The sequence below is a fragment of the Anguilla rostrata genome, unplaced genomic scaffold (genome assembly GCF_018555375.3).
Source record: "Anguilla rostrata isolate EN2019 unplaced genomic scaffold, ASM1855537v3 scaf0610, whole genome shotgun sequence".
Lineage (NCBI taxonomy): Eukaryota > Metazoa > Chordata > Actinopteri > Anguilliformes > Anguillidae > Anguilla > Anguilla rostrata.
Genome location: NW_026986087.1, coordinates 1 through 11,123, shown reverse-complemented (window position 1 = coordinate 11,123; position 11,123 = coordinate 1). Strand labels below are relative to the sequence as shown.

General features: G+C 43.1%; 2 protein-coding genes across 2 annotated transcripts; both read left to right on the top strand.

The window, feature by feature from the left end:
* The first annotated feature begins 458 nt into the window (after window positions 1-458).
* On the top strand, window positions 459-3,878 carry LOC135246636 (adenosine receptor A3-like). The gene is made up of 2 exons (XM_064319997.1): window positions 459-793; window positions 3,203-3,878. Exons 1-2 carry the CDS (start codon window positions 462-464, stop codon window positions 3,876-3,878), a joined length of 1,008 nt encoding a protein of 335 aa, XP_064176067.1. The 5' UTR covers window positions 459-461.
* A 2,831-nt stretch (window positions 3,879-6,709) lies between these two features.
* Window positions 6,710-7,667, top strand: LOC135246635 (adenosine receptor A3-like). Its single transcript, XM_064319996.1, has 2 exons — window positions 6,710-6,716; window positions 6,761-7,667. The coding sequence occupies exons 1-2, from the start codon at window positions 6,710-6,712 to the stop codon at window positions 7,444-7,446; spliced, it is 693 nt and encodes a 230-aa protein (XP_064176066.1). The 3' UTR covers window positions 7,447-7,667.
* The last annotated feature ends 3,456 nt before the right edge of the window (window positions 7,668-11,123 follow it).

The window sequence follows — 11,123 nt, the reverse complement described above, 5'->3', positions numbered from 1 at the left end:
CACCTGCGGTTCACTGTTGTGGCCTAAGCTGTTATTAGCTTGTAACATGTATTTCATGTCGTTGACCTAAACATTAACAGCATAATTCATCACAGACTGAAGTATAAGTACTTTTCAAAAGATTTAACCAAGGATAACAGAAATGTTTTGAAAATTTTCATTGTGGCCATATTTAATATTGAACTCTGAAACTGAATATATTGCTTCTATAAAGTAAAATGAAAGTATATTATCTGGAATTCAGTTCTAAATATGTATACCTTACCTCACAACATTATTTCTATGATGACTCATAATTGATGAACGGAAATTCAGACAGCGTACAAATGCATCGCGGTCAATGACGTCTAGCTCACAGTTCTGTGGAGCTTTTTCAAAGCCACAGTGGCTCTGAGCAGCAGCTGATGTACAGACGCACTTCTTCTGCAGCTACAGAAGAATAAGCAACTTCTTCCCCCACCATGGACAGTGTGACGGGTGCGGTGTACATAGTGCTGGAGCTGCTGATCGCCGTGATGTGTTGCCTGGGCAACCTGCTGGCCATCTGGGCAGTGCAGGCCAGTGGCTCCCTGCGTAAGCCCACCTTCTGCTTCATGGCATCACTGGCGGTGGCGGACTTCCTGGTGGGCGCCGTGGCGATCCCCGTGGCCGTTCTGGTGGACGGCCGGGTCAGGACCTCCTTCGACAGCTGCCTGTTCCTCAGCTGCGTGACCCTCCTGCTGGTGCAGGCCTCCATCCTCATGCTGCTGGTCATCGCGGTGGATCGCCACCTGCGTGTGCAGATGCCCCTCAGGTGGGTGCCAGCCCCTCCTCAGCTGCACACCCCATTCCTTGTCCCTTGTGTGGTGTGAGGTCACTGATGATTAGATTGTGATTAGAATTTTCTTAACAGAACATTCTGATGCTGATGTCACAATCACTACTGGTAATTGAAATCAATGGTGATCTAGAACACTGACTTAGAATCTTGAAGAAAAAACAAAACATTCCAAAAAACCTACTCTTCCAAAAGATTAACGAGCACCCAGGTCTGTTCTCTAACATTTGATTAAAGAGAGTGGTATGAAATATGTACTATACCTATTTAACTGGAATGTCATTTTAAGTTTGCTCAGTATTTGACAGTGAATCCCTGGGAGACAGTGTTTATTTTGACTGACTAAGGTTCCCCACATTCCCTGGAACGTATCGCTTGGATGAATACCTGCTCCTTTAAATATTGAAAAATGAAGGATTGTGGCAATGTTTGACAACTGAGATGTGTGTTTAAAAAGTCAAATTTAGGACAGATTTTGTCCTTTGTTTTACACAGTGGAATTTAGCCGATGCTCTTACCCAAATCCGCTTACATAATTTACACTCTCTGCATACAGTCCATTTATACGGCTGTATTCATTTAAGCAATGTGGGCAGGGCCGGCCCTGGGATTTCGGTGGCCCTAAGCTAAAATGTTTGAGTGGGGGGGTGGGGGTGGGGTGGGCTTGCTGTTGGATTCCGTCGAGCTTGGGGGGGGGGGGCGGTTCGCTTGGTAAAATCCTTCTTACATTACATTGTTATGAAATGTTCGGTTGCCATTCCTTTTAAAATTTCTACCGCTAGTTCCGCGATAGTGGATGAATGACGTAATTGTGAAAATAACGTTATTTACCTTAGATAAAAATTGGATCGTGTGGCCCACCCCCCAGCAGTTGTGGCCCTAAACAACCGCATAGACCGTTTATGCCACGGGCTGGGCCTGAATATGGGTTAAGTGAAGAGTGAAATCGGGAAATCGAAACCCACAACCATGGAGTCATCGTCAGTCCAGCACTCTAACCACCACACCACAACACGTCAGCATCCGTCATGACTAGTTTGTGTTTGTTTCTAAAGCTCGGACTATGTCCTCTATACCTGGAATAGCCTGCAAAAGGAACTTAAACTTCGTACCTAGCAATTCTTACCATGGTATCAGAGTCTATTTGATAACTGTCACTGATTTAAATCATTAATTCGATTGTATTTCTCCTTTGCACTTTTGTTCTATAGCATTTTTAGCATGACTGTTGTCTGGATCTGAGTTTTACTGTATTAATTTATTGTGTCTGAAAAGACACTACATGGCCAAATGTATGTAGCCACTTAACATCCAACATCTCATCCAAAATTATGGGCATTAATATGGAGTTGTTCCACCCCTTGCTGCGATAACAACCTCCACTCTTCTGGGAAGGCTTTATACTAGATGTTGGAGCATTGCTGCAGGGATTTGCTTCCATTTAGCCAGAAGACCATTGGTTTGGTTGGGCACTGATTGGGCGATTAGGCGTGGCTTCCAGTTGGCTTTCCAAATGATCCCAATTGTGTTGGATGGGGTTGGGGTAGGGCTCTGTGCAGGCCAGTCAAGTTCTTCCACACTGCTCTTGACAAAACCATTTCCATATGGACCTCGCTCTGTGCCCTGGGGTTTGTCATACTGAAACAGGAAAGGGCCTTCACCAAACTGCTACCACATAGTTGAAAACACTGAATCATCTAGAATGTAATTGCATTACAATTTGCCTCTACCTTGGCCCAGCCCAAACCATGAAAAGCAGCCCCTGACCAAAGGGTGTCCAGATACTTTTGATCATATAGTGTATATGTGCTGCTGCCCTTCTTGGCCAGTTCTGTCTTGGAAAGGAGATCTTAATCTCAATTGGATTAACCTTTCAATTTTAAGTGTAATGATCTCCTTGATGAAAATGGTTATTGGTACCGCTCAGTATGAGGGTAATCTTTTCCAAAGCTGTTTGTGCATATGAATATCGAGCATCCATGACAAGCAGGCCAGTCCAGTACAGAATGCCAACAGTGCCAAATTGCCTTAAAAATACTTCTCATGATGGCTATTATTTTTGATCTGTTCACATGGCAAAAATGGGCAGGTCAACGCTTTCCATACATCTTAATCATCTCAACATGTTGTGTTTTAACACAACACAAAAAAAAGACATGTCAAAAAGTACATTTTTGACCCATTAAAATTTGATGTATTGGTTCTATTCATCTGAAGATGTGCAGTCTTCTGCCCCTGTTGACTTAGCAAGTTGTTACCTTGTCAACAGGTCAGGAACAACCGCGACACAACATAAGGTGTTTTTAAGGCTTTTTGGCCCCGCTGACTTTCCGTAGGCCAGGAGCGAGAGAACGTGTGGACTCAGGTTCCGCTGTGTTTTTGCAGATACAAGCACAGCTTCACGCAGAGGCGCTGCTGGGCCGTGGTCGGAGCGTGCTGGCTGCTCGCCTTCGCGTTCAGTTTCACGCCCATGTTCGGCTGGTACAACCGCCAGACCCTGGCCGAGCTGGGGAACTCCACCACCATCGTCTGCACGTTCCTGTCCGTCATGCCCATGACTTACATGGTCTACTTCCAGTTCTTCGGGTGCACGCTGCTCCCCCTGCTGGTGATGTGTGCCCTCTACGCACATCTCTTCCGCTCCATCTCCAAGCGGCTGCAGAGGAGCCAGGCCCCGGGTGCCGAATCACACGCGTACTACGCCAAAGAGCGGAAGCTGGCCAAGTCCCTGCTGCTGGTCCTGGTCCTCTTCGCCATCGGCTGGTTGCCACTGAACATCATGAACTGCGTGACGATCTTCGGCGGCGACGTCCCTCTGGTCGCTATCTACATCGGGATCCTCCTCACGCACGTCAACTCTGCCGTCAATCCGGTCGTGTACGCCTTCAAGGTGCCGAAGATCCGCAGCGCGTACCTGCGGGCCTGGAGGAAGTGTGCCCTCTGCTGGCAACAGGGGGTATCGCAGAGCACCGAGAGCAAGGACATCAGCACCAGAACCAAATCCATAGAAGACCTGACCAAGGAACGAGATTATTCTGAAAGTAATCGACACACAGTCTAACTGTGTGCCGATATTACCATCAATAAGCCATTCTGCTTACTGTTAATCAGCACCATTTTAAAACATCAGGTAGGATTCAATCAACATTTGTCCTTAACTTTGACTAACAAAATCAAGAATTATCATCAATAATTTTTGGCTGGACCGCAACAGCGGGGCCAGCCCTACAAACGTGAATGTCTGTGACTGAGTGAGTGACTGAGTGAGTGATGAAGTTACACCATTGGTCGGCCGGTCCATCCATGTATTAGGTTTTGACCTGGTCTTGTTTTTCTTCACAAGAATACTTTGTCGAGTTCAGGAATCTCTGAAATCTCTTACTTGCCAAACTAAATTTGCAAAGAAAATTTCCAACATTTGCAATTCCTTGTGAGTCAAAGTTAAACTGTTGATTGAATTGTATATTTTTATTTTTAAAAAATTATATTTTATAATGTGTATGAGAAGCTTGCTTGAGCTGCATGTTTTTTTTTCTTTTTATAAATTATCGAATAAAATAAATCAATCAATCAATCCATGTAATTGGTTTAATTTGTGCTTGTAATGAAGTGCTGTTTTAACATACACTGAAGAGACAAGCATGGGGCTTCTATATCCTGTTTTGCCCACATGCCAAAGGTTATATTTAGATGAGCTAAATTTCCTGTGTCCGGTGTCTACCCGAGACTATATATTTTATCTTTCACAGATATAACTGAAATTCCTTCTAATTTAATTTTTATTATTATTAGGGGGCCAAGCACCAAAGGTGCGATGGCACCCTATTGTTATTGTTAGTTTTATTATTTTTATTATTATTATTATTATTATTATTATTATTATTATTATTATTATTATAATAGGTGTGGTTTTTGGACAACTTTGAACAAGCATATCTCCTGCCCCATATCTCTTGGCCCCCGTAATTGCTGCTTGCAGCTATTATTATTATTATTATTATTATTTTGAAAACCAAAATCATTTATTGATTCATAAAATGAATCCAGGAAACTTGTTGAGCAAATGTGTTTAGAAAAATAGTTCTAGCTTGTGCTAAAAGACTAGGTAAAAAATGTAACCTACTGTATTTGTTGTTATTGTCTGTGGAGAGCCATCTTGCCCCCCTGTGGATCTGAGCTTGTCAATGTGTCATTTATAAGTCACCAGTTATAGAAATGAAACATATCATATCCTTCTGAGACCAAAAAAAATAAATATAAAACTTCAGGTATTTTAATTTTTTTTGACATAATAGGTATGTATGTGTAAATGTCTTGGATAACAAAAAACATGTTGTGTAAATATTTTCAAAAATATTACTTTTATTATTATTTGTATAGAATTTCCCTTGTAGTGTAGTTTTCAGCATAGTAGTATATATGGTTCTTAAGTTTAAGACCAGAGACTCATGTCCCCTACAGGGGCCAAAATTAAATTGCCAGGCCTTAAGATCATAATTTAAAATATTGCTGACATACTTGTTTTGTATAAAGTTTTGTATGAAGTGTACTGCTGATTGTTGTTATTCGCAGATATTGCTGAATGTTAAGTCTTACCTTGACTAAGCAAATTGGTTCTCATCTATTGTATCCATAATTAAATCTACATAAATCAGGACGTTTGTACTGTAATTATATACGCACAGTGTTCCATTGCTCTGCCCTCAAGGTGTCAGGTATTTCATTCTAAACACAAACTGCCAGAGGAACAGAACTGGCCTCCACTAACAGCACATTACGCATATTAGACGCTTACGCAGAGTGACTTACACAGCTTTAGCATTTTTATAGAGTATTGATTTATACAGCTGGATATTTACTGAAGGAAGGTTAGGCCCTTTGGTACAATGGCAGCGTCCTACCTGGGAATCTCACCTGTGTCCTTTAGGTTGCAAGGCCCTAGCTGTTATACTACACTGCAAGAGGGGCAAGAGGAAACTGAGGCTGCGGTGGCAGTTTGAGTGGTGTGATTAGTGAAGTTATCTTGTTATCTTACCGTTGCTAAAACTGTGGCAGCTCATAAAGTTCACGAGTACATCCCTTTACTCCTCACCTCCTTTCCTCCCCTCCCCCACTACCACTACCACTCCTACCCAGAACTGTGTGGAGGAAAGGAGAAGAGGAGAGGAGATGGCTTTGAAGCCATCTTGCCAATACAGTTCTGTGCGCTTCGCTTGTCTCCTCCAATATCGGGACACTGGAGGGAGGGAGGGAGGGAGGGACGGAGGGAGGACACAAAGATCTGTTTCCACGGCACGGTGGAGAGGAGAGGAGGTGGTAGTGGAGGAAAGGAGGATACATTTTTCTAATGTTGGGACACACACCACAAGCTCACTTAACCTTCTCGCAGATTCGTTGATGCACAAGCTCAATGTTCCATCGGCAGTGTGTCACAATGAGCGCTTCCTCTTACATTCTATTTCAGCAAGAGCTTTTCTCACCATTTCTCAGTGCCCATCTGGTTGACAGTTATTTTTAAAGCATGTGTTCACACTTCACCTACATTGTGTTTATAAAAGCATAGATAGAGACGAGCAATGCAGCTTTTCCTTTATGAGAACTGCAGAAAGGTTTAGTGAATTAGAGAAGAGGTTATAACTCCTGCTGTATCGGACGACTTCACAGGAAGCTGAAGGTTCACATGGCAAAAATGGGCAGGTCAACGCTTTCCATACATCTCAATCATCTCAACGTGTTGTATTTTAACACAACACAAAAAAAGACATGTCAAAACGTACATTTTTGACCCATTAAAATTTGATGTATTGGTTCTATTCATCTGAAGATGTGCAGTCTTCTGCCCCTGTTGACATAGCAAGTTGTTACCTTGTCAACAGGTCAGGAACAACCGTGATGCAACGTAAGGTGTTTTTAAGGCTTTTTGGCACCGCTGACTTTCCATAGGCCAGGAGCGAGAGAACGTGTGGAGTCAGGTTCTGCTGTGTTTTTGCAGATACAAGCGCAGGTTCAAGCAGAGGCGCTGCTGGGCCGTGGTGGGAGTGTGCTGGCTGCTCGCCTTCGCGTTCAGTTTCACGCCCATGTTCGGCTGGTACAACCGCCAGACCCTGGCCAAGATGGTGGTGGAGAACTTCACCACCATCGTCTGCATGTTCGTGTCCGTCATCCCCATGACTTACCTGGTCTACTTCCAGTTCTTCGGGTGCACGCTGCTCCCCCTGCTGGTGATGTGTGCCCTCTACGTCCACGTCTTCCGCTCCATCTCCAAGCGACTGCAGAGGAGCCAGGCCCCGGGTGCCGAACCCCACGTGTACTACGCCAAAGAGCGGAAGCTGGCCAAGTCCCTGCTGCTGGTGCTGGTCCTCTTCGCTGTCGGCTGGTTGCCGCTGAGCGTCATGAACTGCGTGACGATCTTCGGCGGCGACGTCCCTCTGGTCACCATCTACATCGGGATCCTCCTCACGCATGCCAACTCAGCCGTCAATCCGGTCGTGTACGCCTTCAAGGTGCCGAAGATCCGCAGTGCGTACCTGCGGGCCTGGAGGAAGTGCGCCCCCTGCTGGCAGCAGGGGGTATCGCAGAGCACCGAGAGCAAGGACATCAGCATCAAAAGCAAATCCATTGAAGATTAGACCAAGGAACAGGATTATTCTGATAGTAATCTACACACAGCCATACTGTGTGCTCATATTACCATCAATAAGCCATTCTGCTTACTGTTAATTATCAGCACCATTTTAAAACACTGGCTGGGATTTAGTCAACATTTGTCATTAACCTTGACTAACAAAATCAAGAGTTACCAAGAATTTATTTTTCTTCTCAAGCACACTGTTGAGTTTGGGAATCTCTGAAACTGAATTAACAAAATGAATTTGCAAAAAGAAAACTTCTAACATTTGCAATTCCTTGTGAGTCAAAGTTAAACTGTTGATTGAATCGTATATTTTTATTTTAAAAAAATTATATTTTATAATGTGTATGAGAAGCTTGCTTGAGCTGCATGTTTTTTTTTCTTTTTATAAATTATCGAATAAAATAAATCAATCAATCAATCCATGTAATTGGTTTAATTTGTGCTTGTAATGAAGTGCTGTTTTAACATACACTGAAGAGACAAGCATGGGGCTTCTATATCCTGTTTTGCCCACATGCCAAAGGTTATATTTAGATGAGCTAAATTTCCTGTGTCCGGTGTCTACCCGAGACTATATATTTTATCTTTCACAGATATAACTGAAATTCCTTCTAATTTAATTTTTATTATTATTAGGGGGCCAAGCACCAAAGGTGCGATGGCACCCTATTGTTATTGTTAGTTTTATTATTTTTATTATTATTATTATTATTATTATTATTATTATTATTATTATTATTATTATAATAGGTGTGGTTTTTGGACAACTTTGAACAAGCATATCTCCTGCCCCATATCTCTTGGCCCCCGTAATTGCTGCTTGCAGCTATTATTATTATTATTATTATTATTATTATTATTATTATTATTATTATTTTGAAAACCAAAATCATTTATTGATTAATAAAATGAATCCAGGAAACTTGCTGAGTGACTTGCCTGTGGTTCTTAGGTTGTACCATGTATTTCATGTTGTTGACCTAATTACTAACAGTGTAATTCATCACAGACTGAAGTATAAACACTTTTCAAAAGATTTAACCAAGGATAACAAAATTTTTTTGAACATTTTCATTGTGGCCATATTTAATACTTGAAAAAATGTACTTGGTTGAGTATACTGTCAGTACTTTTGTTGTATGTTATTCATACGTCAAGTAAACTGAATTCAAAACTGAATACTTCTGTGAAGTAAAATAAAATTATATTATCTAGAATTCAGTTCTAAATATGTATACCTTCAGAATGTATTTTAAACTGTGATCTAAGGTTAGTTCTGGAAAGTAAAGTGAAGGTACCCATTCAGTACTCTACCTGGGATTTAGTGGGATTTTATGGCAGACTTTTATAAAACCCCCTTTTTTAAGGGTATGGTATGGGCTGCCATATACTTAAGCCCTACCTCACAACATTATTTCTCTGATGACTCATAATTGATGAACGGAAATGCAGGCAGCGTACGGATGCATTGCGATCAAAGACGTCTAGCCCACAGTTCTGTGGAGCTTCCGCAAAGCCACACTGGCTCTGAGCAGCAGCTGATGTACAGGCTCACTTCTTCCGCAGCTACAGAAGAATAAGCAACTTCTTCCCCCACCATGGACAGTGTGGCGGGTGCAGTGTACATAGTGCTGGAGCTGCTGATCGCCGTGATGTGTTGCCTGGGCAACCTGCTGGCCATCTGGGCGGTGCGGGCCAGTGGCTCCCTGCGGAAGCCCACCTTCTGCTTCATGGTATCGCTGGCGGCAGCGGACTTCCTGGTGGGCGCCGTGGCGATCCCCGCGGCTGTGCTGGTGGACGGCCGGGTCAGGACCTCCTTCGACAGCTGCCTGTTCCTCAGCTGCGTGGAGATCCTGCTGGTGCAGGCCTCCATCCTCATGCTGCTGGTCATCGCGGTGGATCGCCACCTGCGCGTGCAGATGCCCCTCAGGTGAGTCCCGTGGCTCGTGGGCACCAGCCAGCCCCACTTCAGCCACACACCCCGTTCCTTGGCCCTTGTGTGGTGTGAGGTCACTGATGATTAGATTGTGATTAGAAATTCCTTAATGGAACATTCTGATGCTGATGTCACAATCATTACTGGTAATTGAAAGCAATGGTGTTCTAGAACACTGACTTAGAATTTTGAAGAAAAAACAAAACATTCCAAAAAACCTACTCTTCCAAAAGATTAACGAGCACCCAGGTCTGTTCTCTAACATTTGATTAAAGAGAGTGGTATGAAATATGTACTATGCGTATTTAACTGGAATGTCATTTTAAGTTTTCTCAGTATTTGACAGTGAATCCCTGGGAGACAGTGTTTATTTTGACTGACTAAGGTTCCCCACATTCCCTGGAACATATCGCTTTGATGAATACCTGCTCCTTTAAATATTGAAAAATGAATGATTGTGCCTAACATGTGTCGTATGACAATGATAACAAATTGCTCTCTGGTATCTACCATGTCAGTATTATCTGCAATACCCCTTTGTTTTACACTGTGGAAATTAGCCAATGTTCTTACCCAAATCCGCTTACATAATTTACACTCTCTGCATACAGTCCCTTTATACGGCTGTATATTTATTTAAGCAATGTGGGCAGGGCCGGCCCTGGGATTTTGGTGGCCCTAAGCAAATGTGTTCGAGTGGGGGGGGGGGGGGATGCTGTTAGATTCCGTCGAGTAAAATGGTAAAATCTTTCTTATATTACATTGTTAAGAAATGTTCGGTTGCCATTCCGTTTAAAATTAATGCAGCTATTTCCGCGATAGGGGATGAATAACGTAACTGCGAAAATAACATTATTTCCCTTAGATAAAAATGGGGTTGTCTGGCGCGCCCTCATGGTCGTGTGGCCCCACCTAGCGGTTGTGGCCCTAAACAACCGCATAGAACGTTTATGCCACGGGCCGGCCCTGAATGTGGGTTAAGTGAAGAGTGCAATCGGGAAATCGAAACCCACAACCCTGGAGTTATCAGCCAGCCCAGCGCTCTTACCACCACACCACAACACGTCAGCATCCGTCATGACTAGTTGTGTTTGTTCCTAAAGTTCAGACTATGCCCTCTACCTGGAATAGCCTGCAAAAAGAACGTAAACTTTGTACCTAGCAATTCTTACCATGGTATCAGAGTCTATTTGATAACTGTCACTGATTTAAATCATTAGTTCGATTGTATTTCTCTTTTGCACTTTTGTTCTATAGCATTTTTAGCATGACTGTTGTCTGGATCTGAGTTTTACTGTATTAATTTATTGTGTCTGAAAAGACACTACATGGCCAAATGTATGTGGCCACCTAACATCCAACATCTCATCCAAAATTATGGGCATTAATATAAAGATGTTCCACCCCGTGCTGCGATAACAACTTCCACTCTTTTGGGTAGGCTTTATACTAGATGTTGGAGCATTGCTGCAGGGATTTGCTTCCATTTAGCCAGAAGAGCATTGGTTTGGTTGGGCACTGATTGGGCGATTAGGCGTGGCTTTCAGTTGGCTTTCCAAATGATCCCAATTGTGTTGGATGGGGTTGAGGTAGGGCTCTGTGCAGGCCAGTCAGGTTTTTCCACACTGCTCTTGACAAAACCATATGGACCTCGCTGTGTGCCTTGGGGCTTTGTCATACTGAAACAGGAAAGGGCCTTCACCAAACTGTTGCCACAATGTTGAAAACACTGAATC